Source organism: Nestor notabilis, unplaced genomic scaffold (genome assembly GCF_000696875.1).
Source record: "Nestor notabilis isolate BGI_N333 unplaced genomic scaffold, ASM69687v1 scaffold3951, whole genome shotgun sequence".
Taxonomy (NCBI): domain Eukaryota; kingdom Metazoa; phylum Chordata; class Aves; order Psittaciformes; family Psittacidae; genus Nestor; species Nestor notabilis.
The window spans coordinates 69226-94482 of NW_009915931.1; the positions used below are offsets into that span (position 1 = coordinate 69226).

General features: G+C 35.2%; 1 protein-coding gene across 1 annotated transcript in view; it reads right to left on the reverse strand.

Moving 5' to 3' along the window:
• The window catches only part of WDR70 (WD repeat domain 70), a gene marked incomplete at its 5' end in the record, with an annotated part of 54970 nt that overhangs the window by 24729 nt on the left and 4984 nt on the right, over positions 1-25257 (reverse strand). The window contains 3 exons of the mRNA XM_010024352.1: positions 3909-4047; positions 5147-5231; positions 10604-10703. Coding sequence (XP_010022654.1) covers positions 3909-4047; positions 5147-5231; positions 10604-10703 — 324 coding nt within the window. The remainder of the gene's footprint in view (positions 1-3908; positions 4048-5146; positions 5232-10603; positions 10704-25257) is intronic.

Below are 25257 nucleotides of genomic sequence, written 5' to 3' on the forward strand. Positions count from 1 at the left end.
AATCTTTCACGTAAAATAAGCCTGAAATGCTCGAAGTGAGAAATTTTAATATATTTTCTTGCAGATATTTGTGGTGAAAGCAAAAGAAGAAGAACAAGTTCACAGGTAATACTGTCAAGACAGAAGAAACAGAAAAACTATGAAAAGGCTACAGGCGCATAAAAAGGTTCTGGTTCTTATTAAAAACAGACGTTCTATACAATTTAGCATACATAATTATGGTCACAGTACAATGCCTTCATAATGTCCAATTACACCTGTACACACTGAGCCAGAGTAAGGCTGAAGTACTGCATATAGAGAATCAACTTCCTTATGGGAGTGGGAGAGGTAGTATCTCCCACTCCTGAGTTTTGATCTAATCTGAAGTAAGTAAATGACCCTGCCAGTGACCTGGAACATGGGTATTTCACTCCTTGATAAACTCACAGAAGAAAAATCCATGAATACTATTAATTGTAAAATTCCTATGTCTGCATCAAGGTATCTCTAAGTCACAGATCACTGGAGGCAGAACAGGGTAGTCAGAGAAGCATCATTGTGTATTCATTGTGTATTTGCCCTGTTCACACCTTCTCCTGAAGGGATGCTGCTATTGGCCAGAGACAGAGCCCATGGTCTGCACCACTTCAGACATTTACTTAGTTTTTCTTCAAAAGAAATAAAACCTAATAAAAGCAAATTAATATTTTATAACCAGCAGCAGAGACTAATCAGACTGTTAGTCCATTAGCAAAACATCAAGGTTTCACTCCAGCAGCTCTGAAGCAGTAATGGGTTTTCCCATGAAAACTTGAAAGAAAAGGTGAAAAAAGGTTTGTGTGGTATGATGGAAAGGAATGCCAGACACAGCTTTGGTCAAACATTCCCATCAAATATTTTCCCATTACCCTCTAGGTTCATTCACAGGCCAATTGCACTGGCTATTTAACAAGAAGGTTTAAGATAATGTTTACTGCTCTTTATTGTTTTTCAGTTTCTAAGCTTACCATCATTTCCTTTAAAATATTCTCGTGAAAGTAACACATTAACAGCTTATGTTTTCTCCTCATAGTACATTTTCAGTTATTCTGATTAGGTATGTTCTACCACTAAACTGGTATGCAACTGACCTCAAAAAGACTTACTGTTTTCATTTTAGACATGAAATAATGATGTCCTTTTTCTTTAGCAATTTGGACTAAATCCAACTGAAATCACTGTAATTATTTTCATGAGGAATGAGAGCAGATCAAGCTCTTTGCAAAGATAGATATTGGTGTATTTGTGCTTTTGCTACACAGACTGGCATAGCGTAACTTCATCTATACAATGCCTAAAAATCCCCCCAAAAAAAGATTGAAATTACATATTTAAGCACTAGATTAACATACAAAAGTTTAAAAAGTATGATATTTAGTTGCATAAGACAAATTGAAGTCTCAGACCACATTATGTGCTTATCTTTAATTACACTAACTGCTGTCTGTGTTTTTGAAAGACTGTAAGGAAAAATGGAAACTAGTAAAGCAACCTGGAGAAAGCAAGTAATTACTGCACTGCTGAAAAAATGCTTTGATAAACTACACACGATATATTAATCTACCAATTTACAGGCCAGTGATCTCTCCAACAGCATATATTACTTAAAAAAATACAACAGACAGCTTCTTGAAAATTAATTAGTTTTTAGCATGCCTTTATGCATTTGTATTTCATCAAACACTGCAATTTGAGAACAAGAACAGAACATTAATGGAAAAGCTGAAAGATACAAACAACAGTAAGATTGTGAAAAAATTGACTATGTTTATTTTATAACACCACTTATAGTAATTTTTCTTCTTTTAGATTCCTGTTGATATTCTTAACTGTTTTTTCTTAGACATGTAGTGTTGAAGCTGGAAGCTAGACAGACTATTGTAGAGATATTACTAGAGATGAAAATTTTATCATATGATCAACATTTCTAAGTCTTAATTCTTCACCTATTATTCCCATTATTCTCATTTGATCTATTATATTCAAAGCAGGAGAATGAGTCTTAAATTTTATAACTACAAATGAAGAAAAACAGCAGCACTAAAACTCTAGAGACAAAAGTAATTTACCGCACTCTTAAAAAGAACCATATAAATATCAGCACCTACACAAATTTATAGTATAAAATTATGAACCTGCTGAGATTTGTACACATACTTAAAATTTTACTACATGAGTGGCCCCAGTGAAGTCGCTTACTGACCCCTAGTTCTGTTTATCCAACCATTTCCTACTGTTGGTTCTCAGCTCCATGCCTTTTTTGCATTTTGAAGAAAAATGAACAGGAAATTACCTCTGAATTCTGAGAGCAACTGATAGCAAAACAATGTTTTCTGGACCCTCCTTTAGAATTATTTACCTCAACAAGAGGTAAATGGATCTTTATTTCAGAGAATTAAAGAACCATTTTTCTGGGAAACAAAGTTAGCAAATGAAAATTATATTTCCTTTGAACACAAAACAGGTAGCGATAACCCTCATTAACTTCTTTCGGAGACAGAGGATCCACCACTAATAAGCTCCTCATTCTTGCAGTCTTAAAACTGGTGAAGTTTCTGTGCTCTGTTACTGACTTTACCACAACTAAACGGAGATGCCATCGTGACCACATCCAGACACTCCGTTCTAAGGAGTTCAAATTCACTGTGAATGGAATTACTAAGCTGTTTTGTTTCCTCTGCCCAAGGAGAGAAAAGCTCCTACAACAATCTAACTTTTGCATTTTTATCTTATACAGTTATTTTCCTTTCTCTGTCATAAAGTTTCAGAGGACACACCAAGGCATTCTAGTTTTGTATCAGAGAAAGGTTACAAAAACTTGTTTATAATACTTGTATGAGAAAATAAAAATCCACTAGAAATCCTCGTAAATTAAGTTGATGTTTGATATATTCCATAGGAGAAAAATTTATAGTCCAATCTATGCTATCTTTGGAGAAATTCTTTAAAGACAAATAAAATTCTTTAAATAAAACTTCCAATGCTGTTCAAAACCTGTGTTTAGAATATATGTTTAAAATAAAAACAGGTTTGGGTTTTTTTCCCTATCCAGAAGAAATACATGCTTTCTGCTTTGACATTAATTCTGCATTTTTACTTTGCACAACTGAAACGATGGGTATAACAAATTCATCTGTAACCAGATTCTGCTTTAGGGTGAATTAGAAGAGAAAATGGGATTTGAAAGGATATATAAATATAAATACATATTCAAATTCTGTGTAAATGATTCCCAGCATAAACTGTTTGGGTCCACTGTGCTAGGAAAGACTGTTGTGCTGGTTAAGCGCAGAATAAGAAAACAATATCCTAAAACAAAGCAACAAAAAGTTGCTATCTGACTTAATGGGACTTAAGCATACATTGCCATACATAAGCAAAGGCAATTCTGTTTAAATTTCTCCCACTCCTGCTTGTCATACTCTGTAAGCCCACTTGTTTACAGCATTTGAGTGAAAGGACCTTTCTCAACTGTGATACTAAGCTTTTTCCCCTCTGTGCAAAGGAATAGGTAGGCAGTTCAAGCCATACATAGACTCTTTTGTATTAGAGATTTGCAATTTTACATTTTCGTGTTACTGATGGAAATGGTATTTTTGGTGTTGCATTCCTTTTGCCATGAAATCTCCTAGTATTTTTCCTAATATTTTGGGGTTTTTTCTCTTGTTTTGTTTTGGTTTTGTTTGTTTGTTTCTTTGGTTGGGGTTTTTTTTTAGTTGAAGAAAATTGCCTATTCAGGCAACTCTACCTTCATCTCTTGATTATGGAGTAGAAAAATTACAATAGTGTTAGTTGGTCATTACCTGTATAACGGGGAAAAAAGCATATGATTTCATTGATTTCACTCATATTTTGAACAGCAGGCAAAAAGAAACTAAAATACATACCGCATCTGTAACTTCTATCTCATACAACTTCTGCAATGTCTCCCGATAAAAGAAGCAAAGCTTGCCACTGCCACCACCTCTCTTAACAGAGGTGCCTGTGACAAGTATTTTATCATCTGGGCTGAAACAACAATCCGTCCTGTTGAAGAAAACAAAACATCATACTGAGCAAATCAGCAATGAATGTATAGGAAACTTACATGTAAATTGCACTACTTAAAATAATCCTTTCTATTTGTTAATCCTTTCAAAACAAAGCTTTAAAAAAATCTTTTGTCAGCTGTCATCTATTACTATAGTTTTCAGACAGTACATGTACATTTCACATGTACAATTACAGCTGTGCACAGAATGTGCAAAACAGGCAGATTCAGTAAAAATCCTCCTCCCAACAAAATTCCCCTCCTCTCAAAACTCTTGTAAACTTTTCAATATGAGAAACAAACAAAAGTATTTTCAAATCTGGAAATCATCATGAAGGAAAAAAAATAAATCCATCGTGAAATCTGTTTCTCCTGATGATACATTCTTCAGTGATGCAAGGCAGTGTGCTTATACAGTGGCCAAAAACATTTGTCTGTTTACTTTTTCTCTATGCTACAAATTGCAGTGAAGATTGAGTTGCCCATGACCTGCCTTTCTAAGATCTTATTTCAAAAGTATAAATTGTCCTTAGAGTTGGATTTGGCTGTGCTACAGCTATAGACATTCAGGTAATAACAATAAAAATATTAAATAGCGTTCTTAGCACTATACAGAACAGTATAGTATTTTAGCACCAAAGAACACAGTCATCAGCACTTCAAACATCATAACCTGAATTCATATTATGCGCCTTTGTGTTATGTCTACCTTTCAAGCCAGATAATTTTATTAATCATAGACCAAATAAGAATGAGGATTACTTCTGTATCTCGTTACACAAACATCAGGCAATGAACTGGCCTCCTCCTGAAAAAGTTGCTAATCTCATTAGGCATAAGACATATGATCATGTCATGTGATTCTACGATAAGACATACAAGACTGAAAAATACCATGAAACAAGCATATTAAAAAAAAAAAAAAAAAAGATACCTTTTAATGCAACATGAATTCTCAAAATAGCCAAGAATCATCACTTCACAGTGCTCCCTAGGCAGCCCTTTTTGCAGAGAACTGAGGAGAATAACTCCAGCAGGCCCTCTCCCATTCAGCACAACTAGTTCTCTTTCTACTACCTGGAATAGAGTACTTACATTGGAAAGAAGCTGGGTAGTCTTTCTGCTGAATTAAGAGGCTTTTTAAATTGTCTAATATCCCATAACTTTAAAGTATCATCTCCTGTGAAACAAAAGGGACATGGTTAGCAAGAAAAAAATTCAATTCAAGAATTCAGATGTGCAGAAAACTTCTTCCAATTCTGACACAAGAAGAACAGAATGATACAGGAGAAGCAGTCAAAACGGGGATAGTTTGGAAGTTTTTTGTCCCTAAATGACTATGGTAGTGCAAGGATGAGAAGTTCCAACTGCTGCTCCAGTAGATCAGAAACTTCTCAAGGACTCAACTCCATCATGACTGTCACTCCTACAAAGAATTATCCACAGTGGAATCAGATTTCCCAAATACCAATTTATTCTGTTTGTGATCATTGGCGCTTTGCTAACAGGAGCAAATTTAACCTTTAAGATACCAAAGAAATTTAAATAATATCATGGATGGTCTAGATCAAAAACTAAGTAAGTTTTATGTGTCTGGTTTCTATCTGCCATGAAAAAATTTATCAGGAAGAATAGAAGGCACATGAAGTCTTCCCCCTTCTTTAGCAGGCAAACAGCAACAAACTGCAATCTCAGTATGGAGAACAGGCCCTGGAATCAGTCAGAAATCCTTCACAATAGGGGAGAAGGGAAGCAAGTGAACCCACACCTGCTGTAATGAAACCTTTTCACACCCTTCCAAACCATGTTTGGCCTTAAAGCCAACACTGAGGTTACAGCAAGACATTTATAGCAATTCTGGTCTGTGTTTCATAAACATGGTGTGACTGTAGCCCAGTCACAGGCTATTTATTCCTTTTAAAAAAGTTATGAACATATTAACAAAGTGAGAACAGGGAGGAAAAACCACCCAAGATATTCTCAGAGAGATCTACATCTCTGCTGATCATCCCTCTGAGATAAATAATTCCAGCATGAGCTGAGCTGCAGAATTTGCGCTTTGAAGTACATCACTCAGGCACCTAGACATCTCCTTGCATTAGACATTAGTGCCTCAGCACTTTCAAGGGTGAAAAGAAGGACTTTCAGACAACAATTCTCTTTAAGAATATTCAGAGATTAATTTTAGACAAAAAGTTACAAAACCTTCCTGAACTAGGAGGAAAGGAAGGCAAGTGATTGGTAATCCACCGACCTACTTCCTTCCAAAGCTCAAACCAAGAGCCCTGGAAACAAAATATTAAATAAAATAAAATTTAAAAAATAAAAAAATAAAAAAAGGAGGAAAGAGGAAAATGCTGTAACAAAAGAAATCAAGGCTAGCAGTACCCTTTGCAGGGAAAGCAGTAATGTGTGGCCTCGTACATCATTGATGTTTACATTAAAGACTAGGATAACTCCTTACTACAAAATATTTTTAATAAGTGGACAACTTAAATAAATGATGTCTAGAGCAGAGTATATTTCTGTTCATTGGGAAGCTAAAAAATGACAAGAAAGAAAAATGTTGAGTCCCAATTTTGGGAATATCTTTTTCTTATTGTTTCCCAACAGACTCCATCACAAGAATTTCAAAGCATTTGGTCTTGTAATATGAATCCTCTCTTTTCCCTTCCACCCCCAACAAAAAAAAAACACTTATCAGTGAGAAGTTGTATCTGAAGCACCAGTACTTTATAAATGTATGCAAAGGATACCATTTGGCCACTCTGGGACAGATCTGAGGCTAGCAGCCAAGGCTGTTCTGTTCCCAGTGGAATGAACCTTGACATGATCTTCAAGCTGTAGTCCTGCCAGGCTTTAGCAGGAGAGCTGCAGTCAGACATCTAGCTATAGCTCTGCTGCTAAGAAGAAAATGTAATCTGCCGGTTTAAAAAATCAGAATACTCTAAAAGGACTCAAAAAGTTGTGCTTGATTTCAAATCGACACTGTTTTGCACTGTGCAGAAATAGGTGATTAAGTACTTGGAAAGGAAGGAGTGCTAGTAGAATGACTTGGCCAATGCTGTGAAACTCTTAATATCATTAAGAATTTGACCAAATTGATTTTTTTCTAATTAAAATTATCTGTGTGGCAAAAATGCTATTGGTTCTTAAATCTCATCTGCTTTTGGAGTTGAAATCACTGTCATGAAGAAAACACATACATTAATTTTCCACAACAACGATTTTTTCCAGTAGCATCCTTCCATCAATGCTTAAAAGGATTCTTTACAAGAGCTGTAGCAGTACAGATCTCTTTTTAGTTACTTCATACATGGACAAAAATAGCTACTCTTAAACAAAAATATATAAACAGAAGTTGTGCAGTTCAGTCTGAAGCATTAAAAATAGTCCACTCAGATCATTCAGTATTTTTCTTGATGGCAGACTACTACAAAGCCTGTCAGGATTACTTAAAGATTTTAGAGCATTTTTAGTAGCATTTCAAACTCCACTCTTTGCCATTTTATTAAGCAGGATAGTAATAAAAAGGCTGTAGTCTGATATGCTCAGGTCAGACACCATTAAGCCAATGGTATTAAGCATTGAATTTAAAAAGGTAACAATTAGGTCCTAAAAAACCCAGTCTTTGAGCCAGGATAGGCAATTTACAAACAGCTTTTAGTCAAAATAAGTCCAATGTGCTGATACTGCAAAGTTTTTTCTCGGGATGGGATGGGGGGAATATCAACCTTTTTTTTTTTTTTTTTTTTAACCAAAACCTAAAACCAAACCAAAACACCACCGACCCCAAAACCAATCCCAAACCATCCAAAGGAAAACAAAACAAATTAACAGAAAAAATTGAGCTGAAAAGAAAGCATTTATCTGCATAAGCTGATAGGCTTAGATGTGAATTTTCCTTAGGTTTTACACGCAGGTTTTACTTATTTCCTATGTAAGTTTACTGATTAAGGTGGCACTGCATCTGCACTGTTCATACAACAGAAAATAAATGAACCAAACTAATAGCTATCATCAGATTCATGGAATTAATGAAGACATTGCTCCAGTGTTATAACAAAAACTAACTCCATAAATTCTGTACATACCAGGAGTCAAAACTCTTTATATTTTTATAACAGGATCCCAAGTCCAGTCCTAACGCTTACCTCTGCGCTGCTAAGCAAAGAAAACGTTCCCCAGACACTATCTTCACTGGAAAAAATTACTTTCATGGCTACAAATGTGCAAAAATATCACTTTCTTAAGTTTCTGTCAAGTTGCTACCTAATACCCAACAAGAGTAAAACTCGGAACTCTCATAAGCAGTTCTTCAGTTTTTCAATTTCCCCTGTGCTTGCAGCTGAGCCCTGCCTCATCTCTCTCATATCCAACACAGAATCTACATCAGATGCAGAAGAGTCCATCAGGCTTTCAATGAAAGTCCCCATGCCCCAAAGAACTATCCTCTCTCTGATCCTCAGCACTTGGCAGGTGTGTTAATCTACGAATGCTGGATCCACATCTGCTTTTGTTGGTACAGATCCAAAGCAATACTCATAGTAAAGCACTAACCAAACAAGTCAAAATAAGGTATGAATCCTCCTTATTTTCTAGCATAGCATCCACAAAGTTTTTTTGGTTTGTTTTTTTTTTTAGTACACTAGACAAAGGTAGCACTTCTATCTACACTGAGGGGCCAAATTTCCATACTGTATTACATTCTGCAAACAATCAGTTCATATTCTATATACCTTAGAGCAGAGAATGCTAGCTAAAACAGAAGTGAAAGTCTGTTGAACACGACATAGAATCTGGAGACAGATGAGGAAGTGCAGGCAACTAAAAGTGTCACAAGCAATGAAAATAAGCCAAGGCCATCTATGTGATCTACATTCATAAATGTGAAACATAAGAGAATTTACATAAATGGAGGCTTCAAGACAGCACTAGCGAATATTCCTCACGTAAGTACTAACTTTGTTTGATGTTAGTATTTAAAAGCCCACTAGAGTTTCTCCTTAAGTTTTATCAAGTATGTCTGTGTGAATTTTTCAGGGGCAACACCACTGTCAGACAGATGAAGCATTTCACTTAGCCCAGAACAGAAAGACATATGATTCTTCTGCTTTCCCAGGAGGAAAATGTTCTCACATAGTAAGCATACAGTAATGACCAGCAAGGTTGAGAGTTTTCATCTCAACAACTTAAGACTCATTCATTATGAGTACAGTGGCCAGACAACTCTGGATACAATAGCCTGAATAGCAATTAAACAATCCAATTGCCATTAGTGTGCCCTAATAGGCCTAGGGCTGCCAAGGACAAGACTACCACCATCTTACTCTGAAAAATGTAATCAGGGGAACATAACATTTGGAATCTTGGAAAGATGGGCAAAGAAGTCAGAGAGGTAGTATCCAATAGCAGCTTCTTATCACTGTACAAGTCACCAATGCCACTGTACTTATCAGGGACAGCAGGACAGGGAGGACACAAAGCAATTGCAAGCTACAGCCACTGGCTTGGAAGCACATCCCCTGCTTCAGAGGTTTTGATGTCTACGAATACCTCTCTCTTGGTATTTTGTATATGTAATCTCATTCTGACTACGTACCAAACTGGCCAGATGTCCTGTACATATGTTAGGCACAATGTTAGCTGACATTAACATATATTGCCTCTCCCTAGACCTGTTTATTTGGCCTTGGGGCCATGCTAATGCATACATATAGCTTCTGGTTACAGCTGGTTTCCATCCAGACAGCTTGGATTGTATGTTTGCACCTGCCTGCAAAATACTGTGTAGACCAATCTCTGTATGAAAAGCTGTCTTAGGCTGACACCATCTGATCCAATACATCTAATACTGGAGTGAATGAGTTTTCAAGCATATCTGTGGCTTCTCAAGACTTGTTCTGTTATCTAAGACTTGGTTACAAAAGTTTTATCCGAAGTTTAAAAAACATGTTTTCTTCATGCCTTGTAGACATTTCAAGATTTTTTTGCCATTCAACTGCATATTCAACTGGTCTCTCACTTCCAGTCATCACCTCTTGATGTTTGTGATATAAATTACACAGAAATTCCAATTAGAACAGAAAAGGACATTGCATAACAAAGCTACTTCAGGAATTAGTAACTCCAGGACAGAAATACTGTTGTTGAGAGGCAGCAACCCTCCTGGAAAGAACTAAGTAACAAAACTGGTCTCACTTTATTTTCAATTAAGCCCATAATTTCCTTTTAACATATTATTAATACTAGACAAAAGACAGATCAGGAACTGTGTAATATAAACAGCAAAGTTCTCCTAAAATATTCCTCAACTGCTGTAAAATGTCATTTCAGGAACACTATTGCATTGTGTTATCAAAATAAAAGATGTGAACTGTGAAACACTACAGGTTCAAATCACTAGTTACTGATGTCGCTATCTTACATCCATCAAAACCAGTTAAATTTAACAGAGATACAATTTAAATGTTTTGCTCACTGAACCATTTCACTTAGTAAAGTTAAAATTGTCCTACAATCAAACATCAAAGGTTTCTATCAATCACCTACCTCCCCGGCTGGCAAGGACAACACCATCATAGGAAAATGTCAAGCACGAAGTGTCTGTGCCTGGAGCATGAGCTTGCCTGCAGTGCAACTTTGTGTGTACCTGTTTGTCAGACAAATAAAACATTAGAAAATTTGCTTATTTCAAAATGGGACAAACATTTCTATATAGCAGTTGGTGTACTGCAATGCTATTCCCGAATTTCAACAGAAAACCCTGCATTTTCAGCAGGTACAGATGCTACATATTACCATAGTCTTTTAAAAAGTCATGTATGTTTCAGAACAGGCTTTATAATAAGAATTTTAATGCAAAAATTGATTTTTCAATAGGTGTAATTATACAGTCTACATCTATACAGCACCAGGGATCTTGAAAAACTCCCACTAGCACTGAATAAAGGTAGTTACGCCTGATTAAGATAAAAATACATTAAGACATCTCTCAACACTCCCCTAGCACAGGCTGATAGTTAGAATAAATACCAAAATACAATATATCGTTTGGAAAGGACTTAAAAGGATTGGAATAATTTACTTTGCCAAATTTAATCCTTGCCAAAGCTCATGGCTTATATAACAGAACAAAGCTCAGATATCTGGAGGTTTGTGTTACATTTAGCTGCAATAAAATTAAAGTGTGGGAATAATGTAAATTATTTTTATTATTTCATTTTGCCAATAATCCTAGCGAAAGGTAGAAATTACTTCCACAAACTGATTTCTTATTAACTCACTATTTAGTAAAATCCATAAAAATTCTATTAAAAAGGGAAGACCTCCATTAGATTTTAGCACTCTGGTAAAATCAAGCTTTTCTACTTCCCAATCAAAACCAAAAGTCTCAGCTGAGGTACCAAGATGCATTTCATACACAGGAAAGGAAAATGGAAAAAAAGAGATGAAGGAATTTGAGACAGGCCGACTCCTTTTTTAACACCTAGGAAATAATGGATCTCATTTTCCCCTCTTTTCCTAACAACACTAGTTCATACAGTTGTAAAATAAAGCATTTAAGAAATAAAGATTGCCTCTGCAACTGTAACTCAGCTTCCCATCTGTAAGACAAGGATTAAAACATTGGCCTTCCTCATACAGAGGGCAAGACAATAAATGAATGACCTTAAAGTCCATGATTTACCATCATGATGAGCAAAACAGAAAAATATGCATACAAGCATGTATTTTCAGTGGAGGGTTTAAACAGCATGCACTAAGTCAGATCTAGAATGACACCCTTAACAGTAAGGGATAACATACTGAGCAGCTGCTTAGTGACTACGCTCCAATCTGTACATAAAATCAGACACAGTTCTACAGAATAAAAAACACACGGACTAATTCAAGCTTGCACAAGAATTGTCAGTTACATATCCTCTGAGTTTTGACTATGCACCTTACAAAGGTTCTTTCTGTGGGCTATTTTGTATGCAAAAGTTAGTGATTAACGTTGTTTACCCTTTTGATTGTTCTAAATTTGGTCCAACCTTTGTGTGATGACATTAATGACTGCAAGCTTTGATGAGTAGACTTAGTCAAGTTTTGAGAGGAGTCACATAAGACAGCTCCTCCACGAATGAGGAGGTTTCAATAAACGAAGGAGGATTTCCAGCACCAGGGAAATGCTTCTTACGATATTTGGAGATAGAATGTAATAGCCTTCATTCAGCCATAGTACTTGTTTTGAAATTACTATCACTTCTAGCCCATTGTTCACACCCTGCAGAAACTCTATGAACAGATTTCAGTTTATAACTGTGTGTCTTTGGTGAGGTGTTTATAAGTACTTAGAAACATATTGTACCCAATTACATAAATTTTCCAAGCATGTGCTAACATATAAAGGGTAACTGTGAAGTGGCTATCAGAAAATAGATTTTTAGCAATATTCCTTAAATAGTAACAAGCAATTTTCTGCCTAAGGAATACTATGGAACTTGCAAAACCACTGCAAGTGGTTAATAATCACACCTAAAAAAAAATGACAGAAAGATTACAATACCATATTTATCTGTTTCAGATAAACTGAAAAAGCTTACTTTGGACTCCACAACACTTGTCTACTCAACACTCACATCCTTCCCTGTCAGTGTCACACTGACATAATATTAAGAGTTTTTCATCTTGTCGCACAACTTAATACAAGGGTGTTTGGGATTTTTTTTTCCTTTCATCCTTAATCAATCTGAAATGCTTTTCGTTTTGGATATAAATTAAAATAAAGATTTTTGGGTCCAACCAATGTCTTTTATGTCTTACTAGTAAAAAAACCAAACATCTGTAAATAAATAGGGGGAAAAAAAATCCACCTGTTTCATGAGTTTTGTTATTTTCCAGTGGTGAAAGATATTGATTTTATTTATCACGAATTTATGAATCTATTAATCAAATCTAAGTTGTATCTTTGAGGAATTAAACAGCCCACCTTAAATATGTTACCCACTATGGAGCCTTCTCAATGAAGTACCCATACTTTGACAAGTTCTTATTCTTTTTCAGCTGTCCCATAGAAAAATAAGAATAGCAACATACAGACATCCAAAACTCAGACATTATTTGCCCCTTAATCACAAAAATGAAAACAACAGAACAAATTTAGCCCAACCCTATCCAGCTTCAGTGCCTTAGGATTTTATGTAAAATGAAACTTGTCTGAAAGGGACAGTAAAATTGCATCTGCAACTCTGTCTGTCTTTAAAAATAAGTTTGCTCAGTTTACCAGTAAAACGATTGTTTTCCTAACTTTGAGCTCTGCAAGCCTGCCCTCCATATATTATTCTCCAAAGGAATACAACCCTGAATTGTAATACTAAATCAAATATTCTACAATGATTGAAGGTTGCTCTAAAAATTATAGAAGGTTGAACAAGAAGTTTTTACATAGCCTGGTAAATGTACGTTGCAGTTTTCAAAGAAAATAATGCGTTTGGCCTCTGGCCTCTTAATATTTTTAACAGATGTCTAATCTTGCTAACAAATCAGCAGAAGAAAAAAAATCTTATCAGAATATTTCTTGCTGGAAAGACATAAGACAACAGAACTAATGTTCTGCTCACAATCCAAAAGTTTGATTTGGGAATGGAAGGAGAGAGCATTGAAACACTAGATAAAGATGTAAAAATAATTAGGGCAAAGTGTATCTACATTTTTCCCTCCTTTTGTTGCAGAGGTGGCACCTATTATGAAGTACTAGTAATGTGCCATACAAAATTTGACAAGTTCACCCGTCCATAAAATTTTTGTAAAGATTATTTATTTCAGCAAATTCTGTAGTAACACACTACCTTCTGCAACTTGTTTGAAGGCTTTCTAGCAAATAACTCTAGCAATGTAAACAATTTCTTTCTAAATTTGTATTAGCACGCGTATTTTTGTTAAGCAATTACAGCTGACTGGACTTGTGTGCAACATGAGATGACAGGTAGAAAACATGAAGCACATGTGCGAACGGATGTAGTTGTATGTATCAAAAAAACTAGGGTAACAGATAAATGACAGGGTTTGCAATATTGCCACAGTCCTTACATAAAGGATGAGAACCAGAAGATAAAAGGAAACCAGAGAAAGAATTGGCAAGGAGAGGAAGGGGAGGTACATGACTGAAGTGTCACTAATGAATATTTGTACAAAATTCTGGGTGTACTGAAGAGGACCAATATGGGAAGTGAAGGTGACAGTGGCAGCATGGACATGTGGTTAGAATTCTTCACCACACAACTGTTCTCCTTTTCCAGAATCCTAAATAAAACATGTCCTAGGAAAAGCAGAAGATAAAACTCATCAGTTTGTTCAACTCAGATACCCAAGCCTCATCCATGAGAAAAACAATACACTTAATGAAATTTTTGAACTTTCCACATTGTTTCTAGGATGCAATATTTCAAAGTAAGATGACACTTTCCCGAGATTTTTTCTTTTAATGCAACAATGAATGTCCCAGCTAAGACATTCTTTTTTCTTCTTGTTCCTGACATCTTCAACATCTTTTAAAAAGCAAAGGCAGTAAATTAAGGAAGACCTTGGAAAAAGTGAGATCTACAGTGACTGCTATATCAATCTTTCCCTGTATTACAGATATGTAACAAGATTTTACTTGTGTATTAGTGTGAACGCAATCAACCACATAACCATTATAGTGTCTATAGCAAAAGGAACTCTATCCTACAGAGTGTGCCACTAGGAAAGTGCAATCTATAGTGCGCTCATCTCTAGAGATGCTTCCCATGCTCGCTTACCAGCTGTTCCCCCTCTTTCACACCAAGGAATGTTTCCAATGCTCTTTAAGAGAGCTGGAAATTGGGATTTATGCTCATTTCAAACGTGAGGCAGAAGGGTGGGATTAGCTGGGCAGAGATACCAGACGGGAAAGTCCTAAGCCAGTATGTCTGTTGGAGATTTAAACGGATGATTTCACCCAACTAAGATACTTCCAGTAAAACAAGTTAGCTGACACTGACAATATTCCACTGCAAAACTGGTAATTTTTAGTAAAAATAAAAGCCTTTCAAGGTAACATACTATCACAGACCAGTCTCAAAGTGACAAAGGTATGAGCTAGTAAAGCTGCAAGAAGAAAACAGACAAACCAGAAGCCTTCTTTTTAGTCACAACAGAGCAAAGCTGTCTGGGTCTTTGTTGAAAGTGATCCCATCAGAAACAGCCAGCTATCTGAGAGCTGTGATCACAGCTGACAAGACAGACAGGTTCCCAGGGCACTAGTTACACTCTCCAAATGGCTATTTCCCCATCCCCCCTCTGCTCATCTCTACTGAAGGAAGCGTATTTGTTTTGCACTCAATTACAATCCAGAAAAGAAACATAACTGTAGTTTTTGGGTTTAGTATATCACTTACAAATTATCAGGTCTACATCTGCCAAACGAATTCAGGAATTTCTGAATTTTTTCCCTGAGTAGGCAGTTGCAGGCTGTATCAGATGCTTTCCTTAAATCTTTGTAAACATGATCCCTGGGCTTTCAATTTATGTGACAGCTCTTCAATACCACTTCCCGTAGTGTAGAAATGGATGCTGTTTCAGTAATGACCACAGGAAAGCAAAACAAGATTAACTTGTGAAATTTGAGGTTCTAGTGTTTACTTGATTACATCGTTACATGATTTGCTCTTCTCCCTGATTTTCCAACTCAAGTGACATGTATCATTAACTGACCTAAAAGACTCCTTTCCTTCTCTCAATCTTAATTAAACAATTAAGATAGAGTAACCCAACTTTATCTACCATATTCAAGACATCTGACTGTCAATTGCATTTATTGTCCTGTGTGTCCCTTAAATTCTCACCTGTTACAACTAAGGCCTTTTACTGGGTGAGAGATGATATTCTAGGGGAGGAAAGTCTTTGGTATTTCTTCTCTTGCACTGAACAATCGTTCAGCACCCTCCAGTAACTGTCACACTATTTCATAGAGATGCTTTCCTAGTTATTTGCCATTACTGAACAGAGAAGAGACTGGCTTTTTTTGCCGCCCCCCCCACCCCCCTCTAAAAAATGTATTCTGCAGGTTTTTTTGAGCAACTTTTGTGATGAAAAACCTACATAACAAAGGAAAAAAAATAGAAGAGTTAACAGCTCTGTAACTATTTTTAGAGTTCATAAACTCTTCAATCCCTTGCAATGAATCATGCATTATATCATGGAACAAAAATAAAAACACAAGTGTTAAATGTCTAGTCACGAAAATGCTGGTCATTTAGCTATTCAGCATTTTGTTGATTGCCATTTCCACAGAAATATTGATTTCTATTGAAAGAAAAATTCTAACATTTAGACAGAAGGAAATGAGGCAAGGCACCCAGTATATTTGACTATATGTTGTTTTAAACAAATCAAGAAAGCAAGAAGCCTGGCTTGCCTTAGAGATATCTCTGAACAACTGGAGAGTGATGAGAAAGCCCTTCCTATCTACCCATGCTTCCTTCACCACTTCCAGCATGCAATTTCCAAGAATACTGCTAACCACAAAAACAATTTCTTCTTGTTTAAATTAATTCATCAAGAAAGATTTTAGAAAACCATTTTAGAAAGATGGCTTCTTAACAGCATTGCTAAATATTTGTCTAATGGTTTGAAAATGAAACCCCAGCTGAATGTTTGGCTGCACTGTCAAACTTTGCATTTGAGAAAATAATCTATCTTGGCCACAAAACTGATAAATACTGCTAATAAAAATAGCTTTTGGAAACTGTTCAGTTGGCTTCCTTTGGGGACTTTTTTTACACTCCAAGAGAAAAACGTACAAGGATGTAAAAGAAACATTCCTCTGTATCTTTTCATAACTTATCTAACCCATGCCTTAATATCCTAGAAAACTTACGATTTTCTTCCTTTTCACTAGCATAAATATGGGTTCTGTAAATAAAAAAAAAATTAAAACCCTGCTCAAACACCACCTTTTGTCTCTTTCAAAAATAAACTAATCACTCTTAGACTTGCCCAGCTGTTGAAGGTTCCTTTGCCTTCCAGAAAAGATTAAAATCTGATCAATGATATTCTGTAAAAATTTAATTAAAAATTTGGTTAAGACATACTTAAAATTTGGTTAAAAGCCCCACTTAAAGTCCACAGCTTGCTTTAAACTTACGTACGCTAATATAGGTAACAAAATTTCAACAAAACATTGTTGAAAAAAAAGTAGGTTTATTTCTCCAAGAAATGAATGCTCACTTTTACTACACTTCTTGTAATACAGTGAGCCATTACTTTTTCTACATTATCTGATTTTTCTCATTAAAATGTACTGCAAACTGTTAATTAGATCTTTTTTAACATCGATTAGGTTTTATTTATTTGAGTGGAAAAGAGAAGAATGACGAATACCTCAACTGAAAGTGGTACTTTGCCATATGAGATATTTCAGTCATAAAACAATCATTTTAACTTAGAACCTCAGTGGTTTTAAGTTACATTGCATAAGGTAGCTGAGATTACTAGTTTAATATACGCTTTACAATGTTTTTCAAGGACCATATTTGATTTTTTTTAAAGCCTCTAGAAAACACAAATGCCATCATTCAGCAAAGTACGTTGTTGAGAGAAGCTGGTTTTCAGAAATTGAAGGAAACACTTTTTCTTCTGTTACAGGTCAGCTGGGCACTTGCGGATGGTAGGGGATATGCATTGTTTTAATAACCCAAGAGATGTTGCTACTAATCTGCAAAACCCAGTTGCTAAGTGCCCCAAGTTTCAGTTACCTTTCACTCAGAATTTTCACCTGAAAAGTTCAGCAACTTTAGGATTAGGCCCCAGAGTTATACATCAGAAGCTGGTTTGGAAAAAAAAACAAACCAGTAATTCAAGCAAGCTTTATTTTCTTTTCAAGAAATATTCCTATTTCAGTTTCATGATTCTTTGGCATGTTTTTTCTCACAATTATTTTATATAATTGACTAGCTAAATATAAGATATTAGTGACTAAGCAAATACACAAAAAAGAATATACACTTGTACTCAAAAAATTGGGAAAGGGTAAAAAAATCTAAAGAATTGTTTTCAAGTAGTTTATATTAACTGAACACAGTGATTCACAGGGAAAAGAAATAAATTCCCACTCAGCTTCAGAATTTGTAAACCCAAAGTTATCAGCAATCACCTAAGCATTAGGAGGAGTGAAAAATCTTAGTATCTTTTAGAAAAATGTGGCTTGTGTTCCATAATGAAATTCCTGAATATATTTTAAACACTTACTGCTTTCAGAATTAGCTTTCTCTTTAACAGATATTATCTATGGATTACTGTCTGAATGTGAGAGGACAGAATTCCTTTGTTTGGAATTATTGTCATTAAATTGATTAACTCCTTCTATCTCATTTCATATACATAATAATTTGATTATTAAAGCCATGGTAATGTAAAAATGTCCTGATCAATATCCAAGACTCCCTTCAATGGGCTTTAGCATCTACAAAACAAATCTGTCTGTGAGGAGCACAGAAGTATTACAGAATTTCATTCTGAAATTAGCCTTCTCTACTGTTAATGTTCCTTCAAAATCCTCATTTATCTTCTTTTCCCATTTCCATTGTTTACGATGCTCTGTAGTACCTCTCCTGAATAAATTCTCTTCCATCACTAGCATCTCTAAAATTCTTCTCCACCCAACAAAAGATTTCTTTCATTTTCTCATTCCAGCCTTCCAGTTTCATTTCAGCACAGTATTTCACACTCATGCCTGGCAACTTTGTATTTCTTCTCCATCAGCAGTAGCACCTTCACAGCATAGGGAGATACATGAATTGCTCTTTGTGAAAGTTTTATCTCAGAAACCTCATTTGCATCACCCACTTTTCACTAAATTGTTATATGTTTCTTTCGCTCCATTACTCACACTTTGGCCTTTTCACCAAATACAGCCTTCTGCTCCATCCTCATTCCTTGTCAATCTCAATTAAATTCCTTCCTGAGTCTAAACAGATTTATCCCTGACAAATCCAGTGATCCTTCCTTAACGGCCTTGGGAAAAGGCATCTTACTTCTATTCCCCTTTTTCACTGTTTTACGAGGTGCAATATCTCATGTACATCTTCTGCATGTTGGCTCGCTTCTTCACTACTCTCTCTTGTGGGTGATTCTCCATTCTGACTCCCCGTTTTACTCAATGCCCTTGTCACTGAACTTCTCACTCTACAATGTATTTTAAGAAACTTTATTCACAATGATGACTATTAGTATTTCCATACCATTAAACTACCTTCCAAGAAAAGGCATATCATTCTCCATATTCTGAACATTTTAGTTCATCTTGACATCACTTTGTGAGTGTTTAACTGTCAACTTAAACTCAACATGATGAAGGCTGTTCCTGATCTTCTCACCTGGATACCGTATCTCCTCAGTTTCCCTGGAACATCAAAACTCTATTCATGATAACAAAAAAAGTTGTTATATGTACCACAATGTGTCATATCCTTTCTGCCACATATTGTACAACACACTAGTAAATCAAATCAAATCAATAATCCACTGTCAGTATTATTACTTAGACTTCTTTCCCCTATTTCCTTAATAATGGTTCTTGACTTTTGAGGTCCACTATCACCTCACATCATCTTAACAGCTACATTTTACCAATGACTTAAAGTTTTCCAATGATAGCAATTGCAAAACATCCACTTAATCCTCAAACACATCTGTGTTTTTCTCACATTAAGCAAACCAAAAGCAAAAGCAACAAAAACACCACTCCCTTTTCCATAACACATATGGACATACAGTAAACTATCATCTAAGATGACAAAAAAGGGGATACAAACAGCAATTGAGTTTGCATACTGCCTTGCTTTTGTTTGTTGGTATAAGCCTCTTACCAACTTGACACAGCAGGATTCATTTTCTGACATAACCACATTTGTTTCAGAAGAACAAACAAAACTGAAGCTCATTTTGTATGCACATACACACAGCAGCACACACTAGTGCAGCCCTGCCTTGCTCTCCCACCTCAGTGCAATAGCCAAGAAACAAAAGTGACCTGTCTGGAGTATGGAAAAAAGTCCTGCATCCCCATCAACAGCTACCTAGTCTGGCAGCACACTTTTACACATCAAATATCAAAACCAACCAGACATTTCCACATTTGTAAGAAGGGACAAGCCAATGGCTGGCAACGCAATGCTTTCTGCTCTCTACAACAGGTGTGCTGAAAAATCACTCAGCCTCCCGTTACCACAGCAGGAACACGCTACCTGTATGAGCTGTGCTTTTGCAGGCCCTGGTGATACAGCCTCTATAAAGGTCATAGTGGTATATTCTGGTGACCTCTACAAGATGAGCTTTGCTCACAGGTCTTGGGCTCAAACTGCTTGCCAATGGAGACCACAGACCTGAATACTAGTGAGCTTTTATCAGGGTATGAGGTGATCACTGCAGTTACATTAATTGGGAGTTCTCAGTGTCCACAAAAAATCATGATTATACAATGAATTGGATATTTTCAGAAGATGTCATTCTTTGTATGGGAACTTGCACAGTACTTTCTAATTGGGCCATCCTAACCCAACCTTAATAAAATGCGTGACACTGAAAATTAAATAGAAATTTTTAGCACTGATTACAGGTGGCTGCCTTAAGCACAGAACAGTCACAAGTCAAATGCGGAAGTGATACATACACATAGTAAAAAGTGAAATAGTAACCATAAAGGCATATTTTTAAAGCCCTACACATTGCTTAATCTTAATTAAAATTACGTGCAGTGAAATCTAAGAGTACCTTGTTTAGATTACTAGAGCTTAGAATGAAAATACACATTCAGAAATTCCATTAAACTAGAATTTCATTATACATTTGTGGGCATATTTCAACACACAGAGAAACACTGTATATGTATTTATGCATAATGTGTGAAATACAAAGGTAGTCATATCCAACTCCAAATGTAGTTCTCTATCTCATGAGAAATGTAGAACTTGGCTCAAGGAAGGCAGCTGTTCCACGGATGTATCTGATTTCAGTCTGTGTAGTATCACTGCAGTCATACATTAAATAAAACACAGCTGGACAATGCTCCACCTATTTCACCATCCTCTCTGCTAACTGTTTAGCACTAACATCTGTTGAAAACAAACTTTATGAATTAGGGAGATGTCCTGGTTTTGGCTGGTATGGAGTTAATTTTCTTGTCATTGATAAACCCAGGCTCAAAAATAACTTCTTTGGTTTATAATCTTATTATGAATTTTCTAGAAACACCATACAAACTTTTTTAATGTTAACTGGACTTACAAGAGGCTGTTTAGAAACTGAGTGCAGTCTGTAGTATATTATGTCCAACTATTAAAGCACATTTAAAACTATATCCTCACAGAAATTCACCTTTTAATGAATGTATCCATGAAACAACTATTCGCTATGTAAAAACAGTTTGTTCTTTATCAGACTTCCTCTGAGCCAGGTGTATATAACCTAATGTTACATACAAAAGCTATGCTGCACTATAACTTTTTTTTTTTAGCTTCTCAATTTTTAACAGATTCATAGGGAATATTTTTGTATTAAAAATTAGTATATTTCTTAATGCCATAAACCTGACCACATTTCAAAATAAATCTTAACTACTTTTTTGTCAGTTTCTCTTTTGCACATTTATTTTTTCTAAATTAAACAGTTATGACAAAGGTAATGCACAAGCTCTGCACAACATTAAACTGTCAGTTTCCTAGGCCTGTATCCACTTTCAGATAGTGGTCAATGACACAAGAATATATGAAAAACCCACAGTTCTCAAATGGTAAGAATTTGCTACCTGTTTTCTACATTAGACCCCTGGAAAAGTTAGAAATTTGGTAATATTTAAAATAAGAGTAGGAAAAAATAAGAAGTAAAAGAAAAGTTTACTCTGATATAGTAATAAGAAAAATTGAGAGGAAAAATACAAAATATATTTCAAAAGTCTAAAAATTCTGAATAATTTAGTTTTTATTTTGCATTGTCTGAAATGACCATTTCATTAAAAACCCCTACTTCTAATTTTCTTTTCTATTAAAAAACATAAACCTCAAAACCCATCCCAGCTAGCTCTTAGTACACTATTTTCTAAAATTCACTTCACATTATTCTTTAAGAATATGCCAAAATAGAAAGCTTTCTGAAACTTATGAAATGATGAGAAAAGTGAAGCCTGCAAGAGATACATCCAAATATGACACTGTAAGGGGTCATAGGGCTCATAAATTAATCCAAGACATAAGAGCAAGCACATGTGGACAGAAAGTAGCTAATTGTCACTCAGTATGATCCACTGATAAGAAGTCATTATTTTCTACCTTCTTTGTTCTTAAATAAATCCACTTGATCAAGCTGTAACAGCTTTCCTTTCATAAATATTTTGAAATATGGGAGTTCTAGCCTTCTCTAATAAAACAAAGTTAATGACCAAGAGTTGTACAGAAGTATACTCTTCACTGCTTTTTAAAATTCTCCGTATAAACTTGCTGCTTATCTCCTCATTACCTTCAAGAAATAGTGACGTACTTTGAACGACAATGAGAAATATCTCGATGCAGCACTAATCCTAATCCACACATCAAGCATAAAATTCTTCTTGTAATTTACAAACCCTATCACACCAATGAAGTGTTCAGTTAGCTTGAGCACTGCATCTACTATAGTATCTAAAAGTTATTTTTCTGATAAGCCAAACTACTGTGAAGGTCAGTTCTTGTTAGAACAAAATGTAGTATCTGTACTTTTAACTTTTTGCTTTGGCATGAAAGGAAAATTTCCTCTAAAGTAACAAAGCTAGCTCCAGAATGCTCTTCCATTTATGTTTCACTAATTTTTCACTATTTTATCTTTCCATTTCTGTAACATTATTAATTTTATATTAATATTAAGAACACTACAGTATTAATAAAGCCTACTCCTTTCTTCTCGAACTGTCATTTTAAAATTATTTCTGAAAGCTTTACTGTTATTTTTCTATATAGTAAATCAAAGAAAGATATAAAATCCTTGTGGGATAAACCTTTTTCCTTTAACCATACCAGAATTCAAAGTAAAATCCTTTATGCTATTTTCATTGGGGTGTGACAGACTTCAAGATTTAGAATTGCCTTTCATCACAATATTAGATAGTGCAAACATTTAGATAGTTCTTAACTATAAACTGTTTATTACATGAGAGAGAAACGCACTCAGAAATACAGCAGGGCACATTTTATCTTAGCATATGATTGTCAGATTCTTTACTGTAGCTAGTTTCAGGGTACAGATAGTGATGTACTAGCTAAACCAGACGTATACAAAAAGGAATAATATATGAATCTGTTAATATTTGCTGCTGGCAAGCTTGTGTGTGATTTCCAGTTTCTGGAGCAGAGGTCTGGCACATATACATATGGAATGAAAGGGTGGGATATTATGGATATGGAAAACTTACCTTAAGTTTGAAAGGGGAATATAGTGTATTTGGATATCCTTCATCTTGTATTTACACAAGAAATTTCCAGATGTAGCCAGACTACCCTCTTCAAAGCATAAAGCATGTTACAAACTTGGGGGAAAACTGGAAGGTTTGCCTGCTGTTTAACTGTAGTAGTGATATTCAGCAAATTTAAGAATAGTCGCTGTAAATTGTTTCTATTAAATACTGACATTTCCCTGGAATAATTTTAATACTACGAAGATATCAATATAAATGCCAAATTCTATATGTAAGCAAAACCAAAACAAAATACCCAAACAGACAAGTGAACACTCTGTGGCCAAAGTAACAAACAAAATCTAGCTGGTATGAAAGAACATAATCCATATTGCTGTGATAGATCAGATGCCAAAGACACACAATGATCTTTGCCTGGTAAAAACTGTATGCGCACTAGTAAAGCCTTCTAGTAGACAGACATAAAAGACATACATTTCAAGAATTTATTCCTGAGAGCTATGTCTTTTGCATGTCAGCATATGAAAAATGCATTGTGTAACTGTGCAAAGATCCAACAATCTCATCTTCCCAAAGCATGGGTATAAGGTCCTCAAAGGACCTTCCAATTAAGGGAGAATATATCTATAGCAAGTTGCTGATCTTGCTACTGCTTTTCATTATTGTATCTTGGAAGCTTCAGCTGTAAAATCCATCAAGAACAGCAAAATAAAGTTTACAAAAAAATTTCCAAATAAGATCTGGGCTTAGATTCCCATTCCAAAACAAAAGGCTTACCTTACTTAGGAAAAAGAAGAAAAGTATCTTACATGATCTTTTTGCATTACCTAAACCTGTGTCCTTAGTTGTACAGCATTTCTTCAAAATGGCTCCAACATTTGTAAAACTTTTCAACTCTGAAAAGTCTACCTAAAGCTTCATACTACACATCACAAAACTAAAGCTTACAAAAACCCTTTCAAAGCAAACAATCACTAAATATAGAAATGTATTTATCTTACATCTATAAATCATGCAATTATTTGGAAAATACTTTTAACATGAGTATTTGTAATTAAAATGTACAGAGCTTAGATCTGCTTAACTTCAGTGCATACTGTGACATCCCACTTTTCTTCCGCTTATATTTTGAGGACAGGGTGGCTTAAGGGAGTGTGGGGAAGAGGTTATTGGAATTAGCATTTTATCACATGACTTCTGGCAATATTCATGTGGGCAGTATATTAGTTTAGTGTTGGATTTAGTTATCTTCGTGCATTTTAAGTTCTGTAAAATCACTTTTGTCTAAGTAATTTTAAACTGATCAAAATACACAAATTATTCCAGCAATTTAAAGTCCAAGTAAGGTTTTTAAAACCAGTAATAGATGCTCACTTTTGAGCAGGAAATAGCTGAAGAATGGAGTTAAGCATGCCACTAGGTGTTTCATGAAACAATACCAAAAAAAAAAAAAAAAGTTTGTCACTAGCTATGTACATCTTTCCCTGAGCACTGAGTCAAGTTGTGTTCAGTGAGAATGATACGTTGAAACACTGTATCTTTCATATTCAGATTTACACTACGTGAAAAGATAACCTGTTATATATACATCTGTCAAAGCTAATTTTTTACTACTTACAGTGTAGCCATCAGATAACAAAAAGCTTATAAAAGTTATTCAAGCTTTCTAAACAGATCCCATTTAACATAGGTAGGGGGAAAAAAGACCAATAAACCAAACAACAAAAAAATTTCCAACAAACCAACAGACAAGATTCTG